At 41.8% G+C, this 25573-nt stretch overlaps 4 protein-coding genes across 6 annotated transcripts; 1 reads left to right on the top strand and 3 right to left on the bottom strand.

Moving 5' to 3' along the window:
* Positions 1 to 2641: 2641 nt before the first annotated feature.
* On the bottom strand, positions 2642 to 6091 carry isg20l2 (interferon stimulated exonuclease gene 20-like 2). Its single transcript, XM_062538842.1, has 4 exons — positions 5917 to 6091; positions 4658 to 5546; positions 4117 to 4317; positions 2642 to 3042 (listed from the first exon to the last, which is right to left on the bottom strand). The coding sequence occupies exons 2-4, from the start codon at positions 5372 to 5374 to the stop codon at positions 2926 to 2928; spliced, it is 1035 nt and encodes a 344-aa protein (XP_062394826.1). The 5' UTR covers positions 5375 to 5546; positions 5917 to 6091; the 3' UTR covers positions 2642 to 2925.
* Positions 6033 to 10442, top strand: mettl25b (methyltransferase like 25B). 2 transcript variants are annotated; one of them, XM_062538840.1, is made up of 9 exons: positions 6033 to 6121; positions 6409 to 6515; positions 6616 to 6734; positions 6874 to 7090; positions 7299 to 7361; positions 7454 to 7591; positions 7723 to 8684; positions 9333 to 9517; positions 10051 to 10442. In XM_062538840.1, exons 2-9 carry the CDS (start codon positions 6414 to 6416, stop codon positions 10158 to 10160), a joined length of 1896 nt encoding a protein of 631 aa, XP_062394824.1. In that variant the 5' UTR covers positions 6033 to 6121; positions 6409 to 6413; the 3' UTR covers positions 10161 to 10442. The 2 variants fall into 2 exon arrangements, with proteins under 2 accessions (XP_062394824.1, XP_062394825.1); XM_062538841.1 differs by having other exon boundaries at positions 6118 to 6167; positions 6411 to 6515.
* Positions 10443 to 11232: 790 nt separating this feature from the next.
* On the bottom strand, positions 11233 to 12857 carry s100a1 (S100 calcium binding protein A1). 2 transcript variants are annotated; one of them, XM_062537730.1, is made up of 3 exons: positions 12732 to 12857; positions 11744 to 11906; positions 11233 to 11653 (listed from the first exon to the last, which is right to left on the bottom strand). In XM_062537730.1, the coding sequence occupies exons 2-3, from the start codon at positions 11882 to 11884 to the stop codon at positions 11504 to 11506; spliced, it is 291 nt and encodes a 96-aa protein (XP_062393714.1). In that variant the 5' UTR covers positions 11885 to 11906; positions 12732 to 12857; the 3' UTR covers positions 11233 to 11503. The 2 variants fall into 2 exon arrangements, with proteins under 2 accessions (XP_062393714.1, XP_062393713.1); XM_062537729.1 differs by having other exon boundaries at positions 12645 to 12737.
* A 1857-nt stretch (positions 12858 to 14714) lies between these two features.
* tlr18 (toll-like receptor 18) lies at positions 14715 to 22308 on the bottom strand. The gene is made up of 6 exons (XM_062539704.1): positions 22264 to 22308; positions 20537 to 20642; positions 19162 to 20141; positions 17882 to 19058; positions 17402 to 17727; positions 14715 to 14772 (listed from the first exon to the last, which is right to left on the bottom strand). Exons 3-6 carry the CDS (start codon positions 20133 to 20135, stop codon positions 14715 to 14717), a joined length of 2535 nt encoding a protein of 844 aa, XP_062395688.1. The 5' UTR covers positions 20136 to 20141; positions 20537 to 20642; positions 22264 to 22308.
* Positions 22309 to 25573: the final 3265 nt, after the last annotated feature.

Consider the following 25573-nt stretch of genomic DNA (forward strand, 5'->3'; position numbering starts at 1 on the left):
TCATCTCTGTGTCAGACGTGAAGTGATTCTCAGGTTGGCACGCACAGCGCAGACTGCGAGCAACAAGACAACCGAGGTGGGCGTGGGGGCATGCTGGTGATGAGCAACGCGTAAGGATGGCGAGGGAGGGTGAATACAGCTTTGTGCCCGTCCCGCTGAAGCGGACAGCCCAGGCTAGGTGTGAGGCCCTGCAGGAATTTAACATATAGACACAGACTGGAGGGTCAGCGCCAGGGCTTAGGAGACAGCTGGACATCGCATCTCTTCACAAGACTAAGGAAGGCCGAGACAGATTTGCAAGGAAGTGGTTGGACCCCAAAATGATTTATTTGATCATGTTTCACAGTGTCTGTGCGCTATATTTACATGCTGTTTTTCTTAACTATTCATTAGGCCAACTTTAATAGTCTCAAGTATATTCAAGTGTATAAAAAAACTGCTTGCAAGGTAAAACTGCAAGAGCTAAGCAGGAACTTCACTATACTATACTTTATGTATGATATTGGTAAAATGTTTGATTTACCGTAATGATTAAAATGAATAGATCTCAAAGAGGCAACCATACTTAAACTTAGAAACAAGTTCCCTGCTTCCTGTCAAAGGATTCCAAATTCCTTTTCAAACTAACCAAAACTGAGATCAATCTCTCAAACTACAGGATGTTTAGGTGCTACCTCCCTGAAACAGAATGCCTGACCAAGAGGGAGTGGTGCATCACCTGAATGCCCACTCCCAAATCTACTGTCCAGTTGTGGGGGACTGTGTTCTGGTCTGGATTTAGCCAACTGGCAGGTGAGGTGCCGACAGCCCCTGGCCTCGAGTCTTGGTGCTGGGCCCGAGACAGCAAAGAACAGAGCAGTTCTGTGTGTGGACTCGGTTGACACAGTCACTTCAGTGGACAGTGCGAGTGGAGAATACGTATTTGAGAGTATGAGTAACTTACACAAATATGACTACAAATGAGGCAGCTTCACAGAGTCCTTTCCTATGCCAGTTCCGAATGCAACGGAAGATGAATTCTCAGACAACTGTTCAGGTAGAGTCTAGACAGTTATGCTTTTAGTGCTAAATACCGCTAAAACATGGACCATGTTCAGAGTGGAGCGAACAAAAAGCTGCCCTTTATTCCATCGGCATGGTAAAGCCATAAAAGATTGGGTAGCTGATGAGTACGCTTTCTTCTAAATCACAGTTTCACCAAAACCACTAGAGGATTTATAAGACATTACCAAAGCCTTCCAGAGGTTTTTATGGAAGCTGAGTGTAATCCAAACCAAACCCTGAGTAATCTAATGAATGACCTGAAATAGATTGCCCACTGTCAACTGATGACGTGGAGACCACTGTTTTCCACCACTTAGAACACCTTTTAAGGAAAAAAGAAAAAAATATATGCTGAAGTCTGCAGGAATATATTATTCCTCTTTTGTATATCTCTCATCTCCCAGAAAAACATTGATGGTTAAGATGACTGCACTGGAAAAAAGTACTTCTTTCTCTCGTGGCATTTAAACAAGAAATAAGCATCCCAGCTCAATAAACACAGATTGTTGAGGAATGCTCCACTTCAACAGGTTGACTGAGTTCAGTAACAACACAGTGGTGTGGCGAATAGGGCAGTGATTGGGGGACTGGACTGAGAATGCTGTGTGTGTGTGTGTGTGGAGTGGCAGTTAGTGAGAAAAGCCCTTCTTTGATTAGCTGCAGCATCAGTGCAGCTGTGGAGCTATGCATGAGCCATGGCGTGAAGGGGACGAGGAAGTGGCATAATTAATGTTGTGGTGTTGAATTCACAGGCGAGGAGCGATGCTGCCGCTCCAAGTTTGCCAAGGGCCCTGGCCAGAGGCTTAAAGAAGGGGAACAGTGTGATCCTGGGAGCAGTAAGATTAGCTCTCATCTTCCTCTCAGACAAACCTGTAACCTTCCATCCTAACCGCAGAGCGAGAGGGAACGGCCCTGTGTTCTATACACAACGCCATCACTCCTGATGCTAGGCAACTCATCCTAGACCGATGAGTTGATATTCTTCAGGCAATAGTAAAACTAAATTTTTAAAAACTCTCAATGTGTTGTCTGGTGTTTATTATTATTATTGAACCTCCATTTCCAGAACTCATAGTCTAAGGGTGCTTTCACACCAACAGTTGGTGCGCACCAAACGATCCATTCGAACCAAAAGCTTAGTTCGGTTCGTTTTCGCAAACCATAGACAGGTCAAAATAGTGAGTCAAAATTGGCGCTTATTTCTACCAGAAGATAAACATCGATGAAATGTTAATCAGGTCAATTTTGGTTCGTTTGCTGGTGTGAAAGCCGACCACACTGGAGTCTATATGCTACATAATAACAATTTTATCGCCTGGTGCGGACCAAATAATCGAACTAGTGGTGTGAAAGCAGGACACCCTAAGACTGGACTGCTGATGTGCATCATCAGTGGGGAGGAAGGCAGAGGGTGGTGAACACTAAAAATATGAGACACCTCAATGTCCCCATGAAGACGAGAATCTTGTGGGATTTCCTGAGTGTTTATCACATCCATTGTTTCGGACATATATTCAACACTTACATATAAAACATTCATCATTTCAAATGAGGTGTAAATGTTATTTAAAACACATTGACATGGCACAGAGAGATAGCAAGTATAAAATCATATTTTACTTATTTTTTTCAAGATTGACTATATTAAGCACCAACAGAGATTCTTGTCTGGTCTTTGTGGAAGGATCCCCATATTTAAACATTCTCATTCCTCTACAACCTGAAGTTGAACTATTACTGCCCCCATGTGGCAACATCAACCACATCAGAACATGTTCTCAGGGAAGAGCAGTGATTCCCAAGATAAAAACCGAAATTGTTGAACGGCAAAAAGTCTTCATATTAAATGTTTAGACAGAGCACATAATGTTCACAGTGTAATCACTGAATAGTATGCTGTTTAGATGCTAATGCGTTCTCCCACTCCACAGCCACAATTTTGTACAAGTCCATGGTGGCCTTTGCATCTTCCACTGATGAATGCCCATTCCGCCCAGTCTGAAAAAAGGAAACAGCATTTTTCATATTAGCAGTACTTGGAGCACCTGGAACAGCAAAGTTATTTTACCGACCGACCTTGGGGAAAAAGCTGAAATATACATGTTTGGTCTGAACGACCAAACCATAGAGCCTTCACCATGATGGTTTTCAAATTGTAAATATACACGCTCAGACTTATTTTTCTGTAACTAGGAGCTCATATTTTGACTTTTTGACTTCTAATTAAGTCAGAAGTCAAATCAAATAAGTAGGCATACCCATAGGAGAGCAAAGTCTAAGATGTCTCACCTTTTACTCCAAAGGGAGTATTTCAAGATATGAAGTTGAACTTAAATTGAACTTAGGCTGAGACAAGAGGAGGGGTCTCCACAGCTGAAGGTCAGCATCAGCAACTTTTTCATGTCAACCCGAAACCCAGGAAACTTTCAGGGACCTTACATTAGCATATTGTTGAGCAGTGAATGAATGTGTTAAGATTCTGGTTGGTCCATTACATTGCCCTTTGCCTTCAGTTCACTGTTGAGTGGGTAATATATGCTTGCTCGGAAGAATTGTTATGCTTCATTGTGGAGCTTCAAGATTAATGACCGCTGTGGTCTCTCAACATTTGATAAACATGTCGGTCCAACTGTTATTAAAAGCCATATTTTGCAGTCTACCTTTCTCCTGCTTCCTGTCAATGTTTGCTGGAAGCAATCACAAACTGGCTTATCAACCAGGCGCACCCGGATCATTGGTCTGATTTGAAATATGCTCATTGATCATGCCTCTTGTGCAGTAAGAATACTGCGCAGACTCCCCAGGCTAATGATAAATCTTAAAAGATTGAGCTTAGTCTGGTGATAGTCAGGCTAGTAAGCGATATGATGGTTCTTAAAGCTACTCAAGTTGGTTACACTCTTATTGATATATGGAACATCTTTATTTTTATCAGCGCAGCTTTGAAATGCTCTGTGAAAACCTCAATATCTAAGTTAGGTCCAGGGTCTGGATGAGATTGTGTTAAGATCTGCTAAGGTCAGTGACCTCTGTTGAAGTGTATGGGTATGGGTCCCTCCATCTGATGCTTACCTGAATGTCACGATTGAAAAGAGCCTTGGTGAGTCTTTTTAGGGAGGCAATCTCTGTCTCTGGTATGCCTGCTTTCTTGTTCAGGAGCGGGATGCGAGAGGTGTCTCGTGTCAGCCCAGCTGGATGAATGTACTTCAGGGCTTTGAGGTCGTTATGGATGGCATGGCCAACCACCACCCTGCCTGAGATGATCTTCAAAATCTATAAACATTGTCAAAAGGAAGTGACACTGAATACTGTACTGTCACCAACACCACCACTCAAGTTCTTCCTTGTTTTTTCACTTTGACATTTACAGATTTACAGAACAATGTTACATTTGAATATTACTTTATGAAAGCAAAGGATAACATCAGAATTTCGGAAAGACTTTTTCAAATACTGTCAAAGGCTAATGGATCTTTATTTTACATCAACTACAGACAGTATTAAATCATTAAAAGTAAAAACTCGGCGCAGCACAGATGTACTATAAACTGATTTAATTAAGGTGCACAACGGGACTAAAAGATGCTGTAGTATTAAATCACTTTTCACACACCTCTTTTTTGGCATCTAAAAATGGTGTGGCGTTCCGTAGGTTCTGCCAACGGATTCCACTCCAGCGGGTTCTCAGGTCCGTCACTGGATTGACCGGTTGGATGAACTTGTCATAGACAACGTCGCCATCATAGGACACAATACTGCAGCGGGCCAACTCACTGTTTTTACCCTTTGGCCCCGTGCCCACCATCTCACAGTCTATGGCCAAGTACTTGAGTGGGTTACCACAGTGGGTCACACTCCCCTGGGCCGACTGTGTGACAACGATGCTCTCTGAGGTGGCTGTAACCGTTCTTCCCTGAGGTAAGGACGAGCTGGCACTGGCTGCTGGGGCTGTGGGTTTCTTGGTCTGACTAGAACCGAGGAAGGGTTTTGGGTGAGTATGAACTGAAGTAGATGTGGAGGAACTTGCACCTTCTCTTTGCTGTGGGGTGGATTTTGAGTGGAAGGATTTGCCAACGTCTGAAGCTTGTTTACCAGCACCGTGGAAAGGCTTAGGTCCTGGGTGATGCTGCTGGTGTTGGAATTTACCATTTGGGCACGAGTTGTGTCTTTGCTGGGGCTTGTTTTGTTTGTTATTCAGGAAGCCTTTTCTTTCCAGGAATCGCCGGCTCTTGAGGAAACGTTTGTGCTTGTTGTTCCCTGTTGGCGTCTTACAATCCCCACCAGTCTCACTACTGCCAGACACATCATAATGCACCATGAGTCCGGACATCTTTGACAGTGGTCTTTCAACTACCTGCACACTCCTTTACCAGGCTGCTAAGTTCTGATTGTTGCAGTTGGTCACTGTTTAACACGACGTGGAGTGGGAAGATTGGAGGTGATATTGATCAATTAAAAATCCAATAGGTAAAAATGCCAAACCATGTCTGCCTCTTGAACATCTAAAACAGAAGACCGTACATTTATTTAACAGGAAATACAATATAGTTCAAAAGTAACGCAGTAACCGCACACTTTCCACAGGTCTCAACAACAACACCACATTCTACTGGCCAATGGACTTCAGTACGTTAGCCTAAAATGCCTGCCTTTCTTATACCTACAATGTAACCTTACAACTATTTTGAAAATATATGTTGTGCCGCTAGCAATGGTATTAGTATGCGGCATCAAAACTAGCAATATGTTTGAGAACAGCTGTGGTAATATCGCAAACTGAAGTAAGCTAACGTTAGCCTATGAGCTAACATGATTAGCTCATATCTCACTAGCGAACATACAATCATTTTTAAACAAAAAATTCAAACCTACCGTATGACTTTCGTTTCCGTGTTATGTAGCTGTGAAATCATTAGTCCAGATGTAGGCCTACTGGACCATTAAAACTGGCATAATCATATGTTAACTCTGCTGTTGGCCACGCTGATTTGTTTCGGCTTCCTGAGACCTGGGAACTACAACGATTGTGCTTCCGGGTACAAATCATTTGCCAGTGTAGGAACTGGTAGCAGCTAGGAGGATGGTTATATTTCTTTCATGGACTTCATAACTGCATTATTACTGTATGTGCCAAGCAGATGAATATGATCTAAGTATATGACTGTGTATTATCGCAAACAGCACGCTTGTTGTCACTATTGCCTGAACGGCAGAAAACTAGAGGCTGAGTGGTGGCATCTTATCTCGTGTTATGATTCTCAACAAGCTGGCAAAATAGGCTATGCATTAGCGTTATGTTTTGACAATCAGTCAGATACATTGCCGTGGCTGACTTCTTTACCTTTTCTGTCCTGTCCTGTCCGCAGAGGATGTTCTCTGCCACCCTCACCGATGAACAGCAAAGACACTTGGCGAAGAGTGTTACAAATCTGCTCTCTCTTTACAAGCAAATTTCAGATTCATACATCATTGTAAGTCATTTATCCACTTCCATACAGTTTTATGTAACTGTAACAGCACGTTATCAGGTTGAGCTACAGGCGGTTTAACTTGATTGTTTGTCAATTGCAGGAGTTTTTCAGTGAAAATCTCTGGGAGTCCTTGCCCTTAAGCTGGCAGGAGCCTCTTAATCAGCTGTCACCACCACAGATAGCTGATTTACTGCTTGACAAAAGTGCCACAGACATAAGGTAAGAGGGTGTGAGCTATCTTTTTACATTTGGCAAAAGTATACAAATCAGATTTTTGTTGATATACCCTGTGCAAATCCCTCTCTCTCTCTCTCTCTCTCTCTCTCTCTCTCTCTCCCTCAACCTGCTACATCAACAGATATCCATCTGTCTGGCCTCTCTCTCTCCTCGCCTTCCGAGCCTCTGCCCATGCGTTGGCCTATCCAAGAATCCCTCCTGATCAGGGGTCAATCCATGCTAAGATCGGAAAGCCACAAGAATTCCACAGCAACCAAAGCCAGAGTTCCCTCTTAGGACACATCTTCCGAAAGCATGTGAAACCAAAGAAGCAGCATGAGATTCGCAGGCTGGGGATGGTATGCTCAGAGGACGTTGTGTAGTCTTGATGCCATCAATGTCGTAACCATTGCAACATTCAGCATCAGAGTAGCATCTTAATCCACCACCAGTCGCACAAAAATGATAGGACCAAAGATATTTCCTCCATTTTGTCAAGATGATTAGTTTGAAGGTGGTCTGTTATAGCAGTACATGTGTTGATTTGATTGTTGTCTCTTTTGTCAGATGGTGACAAATCTGTGCCAACAGACCAACTGTGATAATGTTGTTGACGTGGGTTCTGGACAGGTAATTCTTGCCCACTTCAACAAAAAAAAAATGAACAACAGCTGCACTAAATGTAATATCTTCATGAAATGCTGATTTTTATTGATTAATAGGGGCACCTGACACGTTTTTTATCCTTTGGGCTCGGCTTGTCTGTCACTGCAATTGAGGCAGATGCCAACCTGGTATTGATGGCCAAAAAGTTTGACGGACAGCTCCGTTTTACACTGGAAAAGGAAAGGCTCAAAAAGGTTAATTAAGTTTCTAACTAAACAAACTTCACCTTCATTTCAGCTAAACTCACTTTTCCCCCTAAATTATACCTGCTTTAACTGGCCATCAAACAATGTTTCCAATGCCCACATTATGTCTACCCTCCTAGGCTGATGCTGGACATCTTCCCCAAGCGGTGTCTGCTCCGTTGCCTCATCATGTTGTAGGCTGGGTCAATCCAAAGGCCTCATGGGAAGACTTCATTGAGCAGCTGAATAGGAGGGACGATGAAAGTGAGTGGCCGGCCTCCGCTGGTGGCCCCGGTAAAAAGAGACAGTGGATATCCATGTCAGCCTCGGATCATCGGCCGGACTCCAAGGGCCAGTGTCTGCGGGCAGCGGAGTGTGACTCACCGAGCTGCGCTGAAGGAGCCCGAGCCAGGGAGCTGTCACCGCACCAGGTGACAGATCGCCCTGGCCCCATTTCGGAGGACCTCCAGGGGCACGACTGTTCATCAGCTTCGGCGCCGGCAGCAGATGTCAAACACACCCAAACACCACTGGTGAAGCGCCCCTGTAGGCCCAGTCCAGCGGTTTGCTCAGAACAATCAGCTAGCTGCCTGTTTAATCGCAGCACCTTGTCGGACTCTACTGTCGACCCTGGGGATGAGGAGCGTGTGAGCGGACGTTTTGTCTTAACTGGCCTCCATGCCTGTGGAGACCTGAGCGCCACCCTCCTGCGTCATTTTGTCAGCTGCCCTAGTGTTCAGGGCATCACCTCGGTGGCCTGCTGCTACATGAAGATCACCACCGAGGAGAACCCCTCTCCGCCAGGTGTCCTTGCCCCTCCGCCCACCCCCCAATCGGCCGATGCCCTCACGCCCTCTGACTTTGGCTACCCAATGAGCGAGTGGGTGAGGGGATTGCCCGGGCACCAGCTGTCCTATAAGGCGCGAGAGGGGGCGTGCCACGCGGTGGAGGACTACGTCCACAGGCTCCGTGAGGAGAGCGAGCTGCTAAAGACGCACTGCTATCGGGCCGTGCTGGAGACCATCATCCGGGCGGCACGTCCAGACATGCGCAGGGCCGGCATCCAGACCATCAAGAAATCACACACCCTTACCTTTGCAGAGTTAGTACATGGACCACCTTGTATGACTTGGCTAATTTTTAATTTTTAATCAAACTCACAATTTGAACTAATGCATTCAATTGCAAAGGCTGCAATTAATTGGGCAGCTCACAATTTAGTCCCAATTTTGTCACATGCATAATTTTAATATTCTTATCAGACTCCTTGTGTCATGATAGACAGTGAAGCTCTGTGGCTAGGCATGTGTTAACCCATCAGAAGTGGCCCAACTTAAATTTGGAAATTTGGAACACCTGAACTAAAGCTTGACTTGCAGTTAGATATTTTCCTCAAATCGGGCAGCCATAGACTAAGCGGTTTTGCATGTATGAGAACTGACTAATCTTATTGAAGGAGCCTCTAGTGAATAGCCTAGTGAATAATGGCACCACTGTCTCATTTTTGCATATGTTAACAACTACAGAAAATACACTTTCTTGGTTTGTCCATCAGACTAATTTAGTGAATTACTGTAAGTGTTTAGCTCATTATGAAATGAAGTGGCTGAAATTGTGCCATATTGAAAAAAAGAAAGCTCATTTTAGATCAGCTAGCCTATATAAAATATAGCAGTAACTATAGTAACCATACAAAATACAGTCGTGTTGTGATTTCACTCTAATAAAAGCATAACATGTACCACTGCAGATATGCCCGACTAGGTCTGCCACGTGCGGGCCTACCTGCTGACCTTCCACTGGACCAGGTGCGTGTGGACGCCATGCTGAAGCAGCAGGGCCGTGTGGTGGCCTACTTCAGTCTTGTGCTGCTGCTGGCCCCTGTGGTGGAGACTCTGGTGCTGCTGGACAGGATGCTCTTCCTGCAGGAACAAGGTGAGCCTAGACCGCTCTCAGGAGTTTTCGTGTGTCGTTTTAAAAATAGCATAGAGGTAGTCCAGGGATGCCTAATCGGTGTCTGGGGAATTGATCTGCAATTGTTTAGTGTACCCGGCCGTGGCTGTTCTATGTTCTATTCCCAAGGTGACCAAACTTCAAAAGAAAAGTAAATATATACCTGTATCTTTGTCAGATTAATCTGATTTGCATCTGAATGTCAGATAACAGATTCTTTGTAGAAAGACAGGACACCAGTAAGCCATAAAGTCTGTTTAGTCTGCATAAAGTAGAAAACAGTCATATGTGCTATTGCATGGTGTTTAATTATTTTCTTTTTTTTCCCCCTTCACCCGCTTAGCATGTAATGTCAAATTATAATCTGAGTTTGAATGAGGGGCATTAGTTAAAAGACTACAATATTTTCCAAATCTTGTCAGTGTAAGGTAGGCTTTAAATTTCATAAAAGGAAATATTCTGTGACGTGAATGACTAAAGGCACAGCTTATGTCCTTTTGCTAATGTTTCTGCAGGTATACCGAGCCAGCTTGTGCCTCTCTTTGATCCTGCTATCTCTCCTCGTAACCTGGTACTTGTGGCCGTGAAGCAGGGACTTCCCCAAGGGCTAAAGGATGCTTGCTGAACATGGGAGCCTACAAGAAGGTTTCTATTATACAACACAGGGTCATCACTGTGCTTCACAATGTGGATATTATACAAGTTTCATGTGTAACACCATGGACAGAGTGTTTTTACAGATACATTTTGGTTTGTATTTAAGGAAGTTTTAGTCACATGCCTGCCTACCACGTTTCCAGAGAGAGAGCAGATTTGAACGAATGTATTGTTACCTTTTTTACTGTAGAGTTTGTCAGACTGAACTAATGGGATACAGTTTTTTGGAATAAATGGTTGTAATGTATAACCCGTTTGTTGTTTATGTAGATGGTTGTATACCAAACAAACCTCTGACAATTCATTCTCTAAGGCAACATTTTAAAATAATGTTTTGCATAATTCATGCAATAGGATTAGGTGGAAGGATGAGACTATTTAAGAACATATTAGGCAGTCTGTGCATCTTATTTGAATAAACAGTGCCTTGTATCAAAACATGTCCTTCAAACCAAAATGCCATTTACTGTGGTGTCTTTCTTAAACGATGTATGCTCCTTCAATTTCCCTGAGCTGCTCAATGTTGAAGGTGAAATTGGGCTTGAAATTCTATTGCCTGGGGGTCCAGTCATTTTGTTTTGCTCTGGCATATCCAGTAGATAGAAACCATGGAAAGTTCGGCTCCCTGGGGAGCTGCGGAAGCCATGTACCTATAAATAAAAGCAAAGAAAGGCCTTGGGAGGTTGTTTATGCTGAGAATTTGTAAAGGTTTGTATAGTGCTTTCATAGCCTCAGTGAAACATTCTATCAGCCCTGAAGTATAGAACTGTGTGTTTATAGTGTCCCATCAAAGGGATATTTAAAGTCTCAGGTGAAAGGACCAATTTCATTGCCCATTTTCAGCCAAGCCTCTTTTTGACATTATAAATTACAATTAGGTATGAGCTGCGAAGGTTGTTTTACATGAGTGGCAGGTTAAATAATAGACTGCAGTTCTGGCAGGCACCTGGTTCTTACAGCTTTGATTTAATCAGTGTGTTGGGAGAAAAGGGACTTGGGTGATACTTAAAAAAAGAATAGAAAGCACACTCTAGGGAGTCTTGAGAGGAAAGATATCATTTACTGCAACTTACCACAAAGCTGTTAGTCAGATGTACAATAACAAATACACTTCCCATTAAGCTTTGAATACATTTAAATTATTAACATTGATTGTCCAGCACATGTCAATGGAATGTGGTGTCAGCAACATCATTTTTCAAAGGACTGTAACAAACATATTGATCATATTAAAATTATTCCCAAAGATGTACCTGCTTGCCTTCACGTTATGTGAAGGACAAGTTAGGAAACATGCCAAAAAACCTAAACCTAGTTCTTCATACTCTCCACAAAGAATTCATTGCAAGCAACAGTTAGTGCTGCAACCAGGACAACAAATTCTTGAAAGTCAACTTCCCCATCGCGATTTTCATCCAGGTCAGACATAATTTTTTCCACGACCATTGGGTCTTTACTGGCCTACAGATGGGATATTGGAGAAACCAGTTAAATGTGTATAGGTCATACCAAAGTAATTTGGGGTAATTGGTGAAAACATGTAGGACTCACCGCCAGAAAGTCACTGAGTTCTCCCTGTAACAGATTCTTCAGTTCGACTTTGCTCAACTTGTACTTGTCCCCTTCTTTTGAAGAGTAGTTATGGAATACTTTGATGAGGCCCTCCATTGATTTTTCCAACTGGGACACCATTTTTCTTTCTGATCAGTGAAGCCTGTGTGAAAAAGGCCCTGATGTTAACATTGGTAACCTTTTACAACAACACCTTTAGCCGCCTGCCTTTAAGCCTAAACAAAATCAGTCACCAATTAAATTTCACCCAAGGTTAGGTCAAATGTCCTTTCAGTTATATTTTGTCATTGTGTGCCTGTGATGTATCAGTTACGTTGATATACTCTATGAGCAGACAGTATTGTATAAATTATGCATGCCCTCTTTGTTGTGCAAGTTGAACAGGTACATCCATTAGCAAAACGATGTTATCAGGTCTTGCCTAAATGAACAAAGGCTTCAAATAACAATCAACGCTACATCACTCACAGGGTACAGACTGGTCATTTGGAAAGGCCAGTTCTAAACGTTACATAATAGTTAAATACATTTAACAGTAGCAATCCCCAAAATACATAGCTGAGAAGGTGGGGAATCATTTAATTCAGTTTAGTGAAACCGTTAAGTAGCCTATAGCCTGTAGACTAAACAATGCCTTTCGCCCCAAGCGAGATGAAATACGCATAGGCCACCACGCGCAAGGTGTAGCCTACCCTACTCCACACACCAATTAAACTAGACGACAAAGTAGACAATGGCTTATAATATCTTAGCTAGCAGAATAATATATATTTTTAAAAACACCCCAGACCTCAAAGTCTGGGCTCCAGATACGAACGCGTCCATTCAGTCTAGAATAAAAGTAAATACGTACGTTATGGCTTTCTGTAGGAAAACTTACCTAGGCACCGCGTGGAGACAGCAGAAGGATGATTCGTGTGAGTGAGTGTGTATGTAACATCCAACTGAATATAAAGCTTCGCCTCACCTGCTCAATGATTCAACACAAGGCGCCTCCTCCCTGTCGTAGCTTACGTTCCCACGACGTACCACAGGTGCGCAGGTGCCATCTGCCTAGCAGGTAACCGTGCAGTATAGGCCTTCGTCATTGGTTGTAAAAGGGACCGATCTAGCCTTATTATGTAGACTGCAGAAACATTTTTATTCCGCCAATTTTGAAGTGCAAATGAGGCGTCAGCCGTGCATGTCTTAATGATTAATTATTCATCGTCTAAAGGTGCGTATGTTTTTTATATATATATTTATTCAGTAGCCTAAACGAGTCTTGACTACGACTGTCAATCTTATCCCATTAGTCATGAGATGTTGCGAAAAAAAGCTGAACCGATGGAAATCTCTCACCAAGACAAGCATCTTTTCAGGTGCACATAAGTCATAAGTGTCCCCTGCACGCGTTGCCCAGGGGATGTTGGGTTTCATCATGTCGACCCTAGTGACCTAGAAGGGCTGCACTAACCTTTCCCTTGTTTTGGAAATCCAAGATGCCATCTCTAATTACGGCGCAAGCCGGGGCCGTATAGCCAACCAAGTGAATAAAATAAGAAAGGCCTACTCAAAAACACTTTGATAAACCTCAGCTGGAAATTACACTAATCATCCATCCTTTGGATGCAATAGCTTTTGGGTGTGTGTCATTTGTGTCCAGCATTTGCCTATAGGAAATATATCTAATGTTTAGGCCTATTTAGAAACAGTGGCCAATAATGAATTCATTTGACTAATAAAATTAGAAATTATATGGATTTATCTATCTTCTTCTTTTAGAAATTCCTGATCACTCTTGCATTCAGAGATTCAGCTGCTCACTGTGTCAGATACTGTATATCAACCAATCAAGACTCACTGATGTATGTTTTAAGGGCATCTTAATTTATTCCATAAAGTGAATACTGCATCAATGTGGTGTGTATGGAGGCAATCAGCCTGTGGTTCTGCTGAGATGTTATGGTCGTCCAGGTTGCTTTGATAGCGGCCTTAAGGTAATTTGAATTGTTGGACCTGGTGTCTCTCATTTTCTTCTTGACAATACTCCATAGATCCTCAATAGGGCTCAGGTCTGACAAGTTGTCTGGCCAATCAAGCACAGTAATACCATGATCAGCAAACTAGCGGTTTTGGCACTGATGGCAGAATGCTGAGACCTGTGGGAAAAGGAAATCTTATGTCTATAGATGGAAGTATGCGTGCTCTAAAATATCCTGCTAGAAGGCTGCATAGACTTAATAAAACACAGTGGATCAACACCAGCAGATGACATGACTGACAGTGGAAACATCAAACTGGACTTCAAGGACTTTGGACCACTGAGCAATAGTCCAGTTTTTTCCCACCTTAGCCCAGGTAAGACACTCTAGCCTTGTCTCTAATTCAGGAGTGTCTTGACGCTAGGAATGTGTCACTTGTAACTCATATCTTGGACACGTCTGTGCATGGTGGTTCTTGATGCCGAGTCCAGCCTCAGTCCACTCCTTTTGAAGTTCCCTCAAGTTCTTGAATCTGCTTTGCTTGACAAATCTTTCAAGGCTGCGGTCATCCTTGTTGCTTTTCCTACCACACTTTTCTCTTCAAGTCAACTTTCCATGAATATGCTTTGACGGCACTCTGTAAACTGAACAACTTGCCCTTAAAACAATGACCTGTGGCTCTTCCTCTGGACAACTGAAGTCATGACTTTGCCATTAGAACCAATTACAGGATATGACCAGCAGGAGGCTGACTAATATTAACCCTCAATTGCTCTTTCACTGCAAAGAGAGAGACTGATCCATATGGAGGATGGATTTCAGTTCATACTGAAAGACTATAATTGGTAAACACAAGAGGAAAACGTCCAATTCATAATCTTTTTTAATTATTATTATTACTATCATTATTGTGTGACGTTTCTGGCTCTTTCTCAGGCTTAGAAAAGCCAAGAGCTCAAAACATCACACAATAAGTAGGAAAAAGATTAAGTAACAGCAGGTGCATAGTTTGCCGATCTCTTTTCTTCTTGTGATACTTTCATGCTGAATCCTGCACCTGTCCAACTTTTGCCTGGGATGTGCATGACCTTACACGTCTACTATTGTTTACAAATCTCTCAAATTCAGTGTGGGTAAACAAACATCCTATCTTTCGAAACGTTACAAGTGAATAGCAATACACATTCAAGAGAGTACAAAAAATGAACAAGTTATTCTATATTGTTCTAAACCATTTATATTGCTGTTAGTTAACATGTTTATCTGTGACATTATAACCAGAGGAATTAACGCCAGATCAAAGACAAGGTGAGTCTTCATACCCAGAGCATCAACCACCTAAGAGGATAACCCCATAATCGACTCTCTATTGGATGAGGCATGAGAATATTCTGTAATGGATTGGTGAATAGTTGCTTCCTCTCTGAGCAGGTCTGGGCTTGTCCTGGCAAAAGGCAGTTCAAAAGTCAAGACCAGACATGTCTTCCCTGCTTCGATACAGAACTGTATTCTACAGAAGAATACATCCGGAGATCAGCCAACATAACAGCTATTGAAAGCGACACTATACAAATGATTGTATTTACCTAAATCATTTCAAAATCCATTATTTAAAAATACAGATTTGGAGAGCGTTTTCTGGAGCCTGCCACATGACTAAAACATTGTCAGATTCAAAACCATCAATAATTTGTGTTTTTTCATTGAATCTTGAGTCTTAAACTCACTGCCTGGTAGTAAAGATAGAGCAAATTAGGGAAAATAATAAATAAATAAATGATCAGAGCTTCCTATAAATATGCAGCTATATAGCATACAGTACTGTACATCATAACCAGTGAGAAAGAATCACAATATACTGTAGATAAATAACCATATTCATTGGTACAGTACATTTTATGACTTACTTATTTCTTTCTCCTCTCATATGTGATCAATAGACAGATCAACAAAGTACAGTAATACATTTGATAACTGACATAACACTACATGGGTTTCTAGCCTGAGCGCACTGGACTCAATTTATTCATTCAGTGTCAGCTAAATGGCAAGCCTTAAGCCCTCATCAGTGGCGGATGTCTGTCAAACAGCTCACTTGTTATTTCAAGCGTGACACGAGATATCCCTCCTGAGCCACAGAGTTGTGACCTTTCATCACTTGCAAGTCTTCGCTTGAGTGCTTTGGAGTTTCCACATGAAGGGCATCTCTGTCCTCAAAGGGCCCACTGATTGAGTGCCCAAGAGAGTGGGGATGATTACATAGTTTCCTGTTGCTTTGTGGGGAGACACATGCTAGCTGCTTCAGCCAGCGCTGCTTTGGCACTGGGGGAAACATGTTACACCACTTACCAAAAACGAGCATCACGAGCATTGAGAATAGCCGAATGGCTGAAACGTCTGCTCAAGTAAAAAGGAGTTTCTTCAGCAAAGACTTTGTCTATTTTTTACAGAGTGCTAACCCTCACTACCTTTTCCTGATATCTTTTGGTCTAACGCACCTGACTAAAAATAATTTCATCAAGAGCGCAACAGTATCCCACCTTCTGACACCCCTTACCAAAAAAGGGAACACTTAAAGTTAATTTTATTAGGTTAACTCAAGTAGTTTACTTCATATAGTAAGTTCATTAGTATAAATGTGCTTGTGGTAGGCTACTTGTGAATGTACTATTTTAATACTTCTTTAAAAGTAGGCTATCAAACTGGCCCACTTTCGTAAGTACTGAAAACTGTACTATAAGAAAAAGAAACTAGCTATTTACCTCTAGCACACCTTTTAGTTCATAATGTTATTAACGTTAAGTATTTTAAGGTGTAACAGTCATACAATTTTAGTGAGCTTAAAGTGAGCTTAAAGTGAGCTATTAGGTGCACAGTTAGTTTACTAACAGTAAATGGACTGTGTTTATGCAATGCTTTTCCACTCCTCTGAGCACTCAAAGTACTTTACACACGTGGTGAAGGCATCTGCACCAACTTGCACATCGGGAGCACAGTTGGATTCGAGTGTCAGGAGGAGTTGGGCTTGAATCTGCAACTTTCCGGTTCGTGGGCGATTCCTCTATGTGGGCCACTGCTGCCAACTGTCGATACAGTATATGTACGTTTTCTTTATATGGACTTCACATCTTACTTCAACTATACTATAGGTTTCCATTCAGGCTTTTTTTTTTCTTGAAGCATACTTTTAATTGTCCTTCAAACTAGTCCTATTATAGAGTATAAACCATGGACTCGAGTGGCTTATTGCTTTTCTAAAACGTTTACTACGTCGATCTAGCCAGATTTCATGAAACAAAGGCACAGCAACGACAAAGTAACGATGTATTCATAGATAATCATTCTTCCGCCAAGAAATAATGGTTGCCATGCAACAACGAGACGCAGCCACTCTTATATGCTTAGTTCAAAATAAGTAGACCTATTAAACTAACTCATTTTTGGTAAGGGGCTATTCATTGTCTGAAGGCCAGATGCATTACATCCATTAGGGCAACACACAATACCTACACAGCAAGTTTTTATTTATCACTTCCCTTGGTTAGAACCACTTCTGCACAAGGAAGTCATAATGTCTGCAGAAACAACAGGCCTTTAGTTGAAGTGTAGGCCTACCTGGACCTGCTCTTCCTGTTCCTATAAAAGTATACTCTCATTACACTCTGTGTCAGACACATTCACAGTAGATAAAGTGTCAGGAGCGTTGCCAGGCCGGATTTGGGGAGGTTGGGGGAGACTGGGTTTGCCCAACACACTCTTGAGCTGAGCCCAGAAGAAGCCCTGGTGCTTTGGTTGTTGAGGCCATTCTAGATACGTCTTGGTGCTCAGCATTTTCTTAAGTTTGCAATATTTGCTTGGTAAAGAGCTTGGGTCAATGGGCTCTTTCAGAACAAGGATAACGTCACTGAAGGTTTTACCAATGGCACGTTGTTGTGCAAAATAGAGCTCGTAGTTGCACCATTCACTGTCTACAAAATTCTGTGAAAGGACGACAATAACCTGGAGAAAGACACAAAATACAATTCAATTAGAATTACATTAAAGAAACAGAAGGGAAACATTATACTTCTAAGAGGAACTGACAGTTTACAAAACGTTATAGATGAGATTGAGAATGTATATGTTTACTGACATGTGTTCATGCACGCCATACCTTTCGACTGTTCTCAATGTTCTCAATTATGTTGTCAATGATCCACTTTCCAGGCGTGAAGTCCCTCTCATGGATGCAAACACAATATGGAGGCCTAGAGCTTTCTAGGCATGGCAGCAACTGGTTTCTCACCCAGTCAGCATCCGAGTGACTATAGGAAATAAATGCATGGTAATCATATCCTTGTTCTGGTTTAAGTCCCTCTTTGTGGGCTCGATATTTTGCTCTGATGATCTGGAACGTTGCCTTGGTGTACCAGGGCACATCAAAGCAGTAGCACATCGCCATGATGCCAATGACTACAGAAGCAGTAGTGATTACACTGATGAGAATGACAAGTCTCATGTCACAAGCTACGCGGCCAGGATTGAATTCAGCTGCCATTTTGTTTAGCAGGTGCTCTGGGTAGTAACATTTGTAATCCTCCGGCCAATCGGTGATGTTCACTCTTCTGTCGGAAGTCGTCTTCTGGATGAAAGTGTACAGATCACAAGTGCAGTGGTATGGGTTATTTCCTGCTCTCAGTATAGCTAAGCTGGGCATGTACTTGAAAGAGTTCATGCTTATGAGGCCAAAGGAGTTACCATCAAGAGACAAGTACTGCAGATTGGGACTTTTCCAGCCGGAGGGAATGAACTTGATCTTGTTCCCACTGAGTATGAGTTCTCTCAGATTGGCTGCTTGTTGAAAATAGTGCACGTCGAGCTGATCCAGATTGCAGAAGGAGAGATCCAGGAAATGCACTGTTGTGGGCAAACACCTCAAACTGGTAACCTCTAAAGCATTGTGGTGCGCAATCAGTTTGGATATGTTCTGCTTCCAGTGGCACACACTGTCATCAACAGTTTGAAGTTGATAGTGACTGACATCTAGAATCTGGAGCCCCTCAAACTCTCCAGCAAATGATGCAAAGTCACTTAGACTAGTAAGCTGGTTAAAGCTGACATCGAAGGTGTGAAGAACTGGCATGGTGCCTGTGTAATCACATCTTCTGTTGAATAGGTAATGGTCTTTCAGTTGGTTTCTGGAGACATTCAGTACCTCCACACCACCCATTTCCAGCCAAGCATCACAGGGCACAAAATTGAAGTTGATATTCCAAATGGACAGCCTGCGTATCTTCTTGAACCATGTGAAGCGCCAGTCAAAACGCAAAATGTCTGGATTGCTTATATCCCTGTGGGACACAAAGATTCAGATTCAGCTAAAGATACTGTACCTGATCACATGTTTTGTGTTTAATATATTCTACGTATAATTGACCATTATGACATACTTACGATAGGACAAGATGATTTAAGGTTAGATTTGTCACACTAGATCCTGCTCCACTATCCACAAATGTGGGAGAGCGTGCAAAGTCAATGTTAAATAGCCCAAGTTCCTTAATGGGGCTTTGCTGTATGTTTATTAAAGCCATCCTTAGCAACTTCTCATTAAATTTGCCACGATAAAAAACTAGCTGCTGAGCTCTGATGTGCGACAAACCTTGAAAAATATCATCATCTCCTGTGTAGTAAACAAACTCAAACAGGTTGCGGAATCGAAGACGATCAAAGGACTTATTGGCTAAATCATTTAGCATAACATTTAGCTCATTTGGTATGTTGTCTATGGCAACATCAAACCACATTTCTTTAGTCTTTAGAAACTTCAGAGAACCTGGCTCATACTTCACAAGACTTGGACCACTTTTAAAGGCAAACTTGAAGAGTGAGATGTTCTTTAAGGCAATGAGGTCGCTCTTCTTTAGTTCTTTGACAAAGGGTCCACCAACAGAGAGTTTCTGGAGGCTAGTAAAGGTCGAGAACATCTCTCCAAGAGCCACTTTGTCATAAAAATTGTTTGATATCTCCAGGTTTCGAAGCTTAGTCAGATTTCTCAGTGCCTTGTTCGGGACGACCGTCAAAGAGTTGTTGAATATATTGAGGTCCTCCAGAAGACTGTTAAACCTAAAGGCGTCCTCCTCGATGACAGAGATGTTGTTATACTCAAGTTTGAGCAACTTTAAGTGTGGCAAGTGGGAGAAATCTGTGTTGTGGATCCTCTCAAGGATGTTGTGAGAGAGATCCACCTGCTCAAGTAAAACAGGTAGACTCTCCTTGGGCACATGATCCAGGTATTGTCCACGGCAATCAGCCCTACGGTGGTCATCACTTACAGAGCAGACGTGCGCAACCTTGGACATCTGGACAGTATGGACATCCAGCACCAAGGTGAGCACAGCAGCCACAGTCCACATGAATCCACGCATGATGATCTGAGAAGAAAACAAGAAGGTTCATTTCCTTTTTACTTCAGCTGAGTACGTACACATACGTAATACAATCCATAGTGGAAGCATGTGCATACATTTTGCTGAGACACATAAGTCTCTCACTCCCAAAGGAGGTCATTTTACTCATTTCAATAATAATTTAAGTCGGGATCTCATTTAAGTCGCTCTTGAAAGGTATAACTGTTGAGAAATTCTGTACTTTTTATCAAAATCATTTTTATTGCCAAGTTTTATTGGCATAGTCATGATTTTTTGCATCACTTCATTTGACATACATCACTTAAATCATTTGAAAATAATTGATTTTTTTTTTTTTTTTTCCCATGTTCTAAACAACAATTATTTGTCACAAGCAGACAGACTCGATTGCAATTTACCTGATTTTGGAGTTTAAACAAAGTGGGTGTGGAGGGGCAGCGATGGCGCTGAAGTTCAATTTCGGAACTTGCCGTTGCAAGTCTATGCCATTTTGGATACAAGCATCTGCTAAATAACAGTCACTTTATTTGTCAGGAATGTGTTACAAAATACTTTGAAAAAGTGGCCACAAACCAATAACCACAACACGATAGCGAAGCAACATTTCTCCACATGTCTTAACTGCTCCTCACGACAACTTACACAAACAGAGAGACATTGCCTCAGTTTCACAACATAGGCCTACTTGGCATGCAGGAGTGTCATCACAAACCCTTACTACTTTGTTTTGTATCTCTAGCATTCTGAGTAACTGAGTATCTTGTCTGCAAATTCTGAAACACATTTATGTTTGTCTGTAAAACGTATCAACTAAACGAGGAGCAAAGATGACAAAAACAGAAGTCGGAAAACATGTAAATGACCAGCTCTTTTGATTACAGATTTATAACATGCTTTAGTTGATGACTTTCACTTAGCTGCATAGATCTACAGGAGTGGACCTATTAATAACACAGACAATAAATATTAGACACACACACACACACACACACACACACACACACACACACACTACTAGCCACAAGTTTGAGGTCACTTAGAAATTTCCATTCCACTCCATAACAGACAGAATAGCAGCTGAGATCATTTGCATTGTTTTTATTGTTGTTGTTTGTTTTTTAATCTGGGCAGTTTTCAGATTACATTATGTGCTCACACAATTGCAAAAGGATTCTCCAAGGCTTTCTCAGTAGCCTTTTAAAATTGTATCAGATTAGTAAACAGAATCTGCCTTTGGAGCATTGGATGGATGGTTACTGATCATGGGCAATGTAGATACTGTCCACAATGTAGTGGAATGGAAATTTGACTCTGCTAGTGCATAAGTTTCTTTCCCTCTAGGCTGTTGCAAAGTTCACAATTTCATTTTTTACAGCTTTTCTGTAGTAATAAGAACATGCCTTTTAAACATTCCCACATTTTTCCCACCATCCATGGTTGAAATGGTTTAAATATAGATCAATATTCCCATTATGCTTTCACCACAAGGAGGTTGAACTTTTAGAAGGAGATTCGAGCTGATATCGTTTTTCTTTGGGACATGTTATGAATGTGTGTTCGTTTCTTTGCGTTTTAAATCCCACAACATTCCACTACTCTAAACCAAAGTCTTATAGGGCTCTGCTCTACGAAGCTTAATTGTGTGCATTCCACATCACGGACCTTTCCGTGCACATAGGAGACATTGGTATGCCAAAATTCTGAAACGGATGTTTGACTCATTTCGGCAGCCTACTATGCCTCACACACACACACACACACACACACACACACACACACACACACACACACACACACACACACACACACACACACACACACACACACACACACACACACACTTAAATACTAATAATAACAATAGTAGCCTAATCATCATCATCATCATCATCATCATAATCATAAGCATAGCCTAATCATAATTAAACGATATGTAATGCCGTGTGGCTGAAATTGTTACCCTCACCATCTCTAGACGCCGAACCAAAAAAAAAAAAAAAAAAACCTGAAATCCCTCATGTTTATAGCCTATAAAGAAAGGAGCTGGTAGCTCATCTGCAACGGCAGACACACCTAAAGATACATCGTCAAGATGTCACACGAAACTATAGCAGAATAATCTTACCTTTGAATATGAAAGAGTTTGTTGAAAAGAGAAACGCTGTGCACTTTCTGTCTGGCTACTAAACGGAACTCCTGTGACTCCTGAAACGATGCCAAAGTCTAAGGAATGTGGGTTTCAGAACTGCGTGCTGCTACAAACGTATACTGTTATCTTCAGGGTTTAAAGGTAACTGTAGAATGACACTGTTTCTGGGACATATTGTCTGTAATTAGGTCAGGTCAACTTTGTTTACTTCTGTGGAAGAGATTTTCAAATGTCCCATGCCTGTATTTCATTAGCCTGTCATGCCTGGTATTTCGCCAAGAACAACCACTTCTAGCTCACTGGCTTCCTGCTGCACGTTTGCTATGGGATTTGAAAAATACTGGGGGGGTTGTTGTTGTTGTTTATGATATTTACGCAATCGTAGGCTATTCTCCTCTGATGATTGCGTCTCCTTTTAGCTTGGTGCTCCACTTCTTCAGAGGTAAATGAAACTGATATTTCTGACTGTCCTGGATTAGATCAGACAGGAAGAGAGTTTTGCTGAGGTACAGCAGGTTGCCATTGGCCATCTCTTTTGAGTAGCCTGTGTAGGCCCCTTCCTGCTGCTGCATAATAACATGATCTTTACGTAGGCCTACTCTGCATTTCGGAAGATTTCGTCTCGGGACTACTACTACAAACATATTTATCTTTCAAGAATAATTCAAGCCACAATTTTGAAATTCTGATAATTTACTCTTGGCACTTTTCTTGTGTGTGCGTGCGTAACTTTTTTTTTAACCTGGCAGGCTATAGCCTAGCCATTTCATGATGGGTTGGGGTGGTGATGAGGTGAATTCTTATTTGGTAGCTGCATGAATTGCGTTAAATAATGATTTTTTTCTACATGTGGGCTTGTTCTGTAGAGTAGTCTAGCCATAAATGATCTGACCCCACATTCTGGTTTATTACAGTACACTGCATGTAGTGAGATTTCGTCTCGGATACTACTACAAACTAAGTTGGGTAAACCCAACCTGATCAGTCGGCGATTTGGATTTCGCCCTGAAGTTCAGGCTGGAAATCTGCACATCTATCTCTCCTGCTCCCTGTCCACGTTTGCTGGGTCCAATCACAAACTGGCGCACCTGGATAGTTGGTCTGATTGGTTGAAGGACTATCCAAGCAGGAGTCATTTGAACTAGTATGCCCACTGATGCACGCCTCTTGTGCAATAGAAATAAAGCTCACACACACACACACACACACACACACACACACACACACACACACACACACTCTCTATCCCTCTCTCTCTCACTCACACACTGGTAACTTGCTCCCGGTGTCAACAATAAACCTGCAGTGTTCTCACACCTGAGTGTGCCTGGAGAATTTGACCACACCTTTTTCCTACTTGGCCATTATCCTGTGGCATTTGGCAACTCATTTACCATACAATTACCATCAATGGTAAACTCAAGTGTTTACATATCTGCTATGGGTATTTCTGTGTCTGCTAGTGGGGACCACTGGCCATTCTTGAGCTGTATGTGTGTAAGTGTTGGAGGACCTACTGGGACCATCCTGAAGAAGGATGATGAGATCAGATGGGTTAATTAATTCCACGATTAACAATCTCCTTAGCATATTCAGCATCCCTGTGGTATCTCAGAATGATCAGTCAGTAGCCACTACTGTAGGCAGCGATACTCCCACACAAAATAAAATGGCTGACTCATGAAGACCTGGAGACAAAGCTGCAATGAAGGAAGGAACTCTGGGGTTCTGGGTGGTGAAATCAACCTGAGGACTGATCAACATTCTACAGCGAAAAAATTCTGTTCAGCTTGTAAACTCACCAGAATGATGAAGCAAGGCAATAGAGACCTTGTAACTAACAGGGAACTTAGCTGGAGCACACTACTGCAAGTCTACCGGAAATGCACGGCAACTCATTTATAAATTAAACTGGCTTCAATTCTAGGCTTTCATTCAGGCCCAGCGATTGAGACACTCTATCTTACAGTAATTGCACTTGCACAAGCCAAAAAAAGACTTCATAGAAGAAGTGGTGATCTTCAAAGCAGTGAGCAAATATTACAAATATTAGAAATAAAAAAATGTATAAAAAGAACAATGAATGACAAATATATTCCTTTTTGTTTAATACTTTATTCTTTCAGTGTACATTTTCAGTGCAGGGAAATGTATGCCGATGATACACAATGACATTTGGATGTATTGCATTTCATACAGACATTTGTCCTGTTAAAAAAATTAAATGCTGGTAAGTTATTTGGCATTTGACATGATGTACCATGAGGCCGCACAGTATTAACAGAGACTTCAACAATAATATTATTATCGTTACAAATAAAAACGATTACCTAGTTCGCCCCGGGGCAAAATGCAATGCAAATGTACCAGCGGTTTTACATGATGGGAAAACAATCCTTCCAGCCACTCAACGGTTTGTGTACATTACAGAAGAATCGACTGCAAGAAGTGATGTCATTTTTTTAAATGCAACTACAAGAAGTAACAATTGTTGTCAAGTCTTAGTTCCCATTTAAAAACACGTCTTGGCCCAAATCAATATTAATGTTCATGTGTTTTGTGGTATGATTGCGTTTGAGGCAATATGAAAATACAGGCCCAGTCGTCTAGCTCGTATGAAAACAAAGAGATAGAGGAACAAATTAGAAATGCTGTTCCTAATGTTTACACTGATTCCTTTCCTGTTCCACAATATGCCTAGTAGATATACAGTATGTGATGTTGATAATGTGTCTGTATGGCAATACGGAAACAAATGTAAAGAAATAAAGACCGACATACAGTATAAAGTGTAGTCAAATGAAACAGAGTTTGGCACAGTTCTTCACATGTTAGTTGAACGCAGCCACCAGATCCAGCAGTGTGTTATGCTGTCAAAGTGTTTAGCTGTGTTCTGCATTAGTCTGGCCTTCCATTTTGTATTTAGCACAGCTACTAAATCACTTGTTCTGGACTTTAGCAGCTGCTACTCTGGTCTGTACCAATACAGCCGAGTGATCCAGACAGAGCACTTGGATATGGCACTTACAACAGTATCACGATTTTGGCATTTGATAACACTATGAAAATGACAAAAGAGGAAACATTAGCCACATCAGGGCCACAAGGACAAGCAAAGGTCCACCAATCATAATTACATTTCAAAACACATCTGTTGCATTTGACACCGATACTGGTTGCTCTGATGGGTTAATAATACTGTGTGCTGGAATGAAAGAAGGATGAAAACCTCATTGGTATTTGGGGTCAGCTGTTATGAGAGACATAGTTTCAGAAATAACAAGAC

This window comes from Sardina pilchardus, chromosome 6 (genome assembly GCF_963854185.1).
Source record: "Sardina pilchardus chromosome 6, fSarPil1.1, whole genome shotgun sequence".
Taxonomy (NCBI): Eukaryota; Metazoa; Chordata; class Actinopteri; order Clupeiformes; family Clupeidae; genus Sardina; species Sardina pilchardus.

What these genes read in the sequence shown, in the direction of transcription:
- isg20l2 (XM_062538842.1), bottom strand. Translation starts at nt 5,374, where the DNA reads ATGTCCGGACTCATGGTGCATTATGATGTGTCTGGCAGTAGTGAGACT. An exon ending in TTTTAGATGCCAAAAAAGAG is followed by an intron (nt 4,318 to 4,657) that starts GTGTGTGAAAAG and finishes CAATGTTTATAG; the next exon opens with ATTTTGAAGATCATCTCAGG. An exon ending in TTTTCAATCGTGACATTCAG is followed by an intron (nt 3,043 to 4,116) that starts GTAAGCATCAGA and finishes TCCTTTTTTCAG; the next exon opens with ACTGGGCGGAATGGGCATTC.
- mettl25b (XM_062538840.1), top strand. Translation starts at nt 6,414, where the DNA reads ATGTTCTCTGCCACCCTCACCGATGAACAGCAAAGACACTTGGCGAAG. An exon ending in AAAAGGAAAGGCTCAAAAAG is followed by an intron (nt 7,592 to 7,722) that starts GTTAATTAAGTT and finishes CTACCCTCCTAG; the next exon opens with GCTGATGCTGGACATCTTCC. An exon ending in CACACCCTTACCTTTGCAGA is followed by an intron (nt 8,685 to 9,332) that starts GTTAGTACATGG and finishes GTACCACTGCAG; the next exon opens with ATATGCCCGACTAGGTCTGC.
- s100a1 (XM_062537730.1), bottom strand. Translation starts at nt 11,884, where the DNA reads ATGGTGTCCCAGTTGGAAAAATCAATGGAGGGCCTCATCAAAGTATTC. An exon ending in AACTCAGTGACTTTCTGGCG is followed by an intron (nt 11,654 to 11,743) that starts GTGAGTCCTACA and finishes TCCCATCTGTAG; the next exon opens with GCCAGTAAAGACCCAATGGT.
- tlr18 (XM_062539704.1), bottom strand. Translation starts at nt 20,135, where the DNA reads ATGCGTGGATTCATGTGGACTGTGGCTGCTGTGCTCACCTTGGTGCTG. An exon ending in TTAAATCATCTTGTCCTATC is followed by an intron (nt 19,059 to 19,161) that starts GTAAGTATGTCA and finishes TGTGTCCCACAG; the next exon opens with GGATATAAGCAATCCAGACA. An exon ending in ACTTTATCTACTGTGAATGT is followed by an intron (nt 14,773 to 17,401) that starts GTCTGACACAGA and finishes TGCAGGATTCAG; the next exon opens with CATGAAAGTATCACAAGAAG.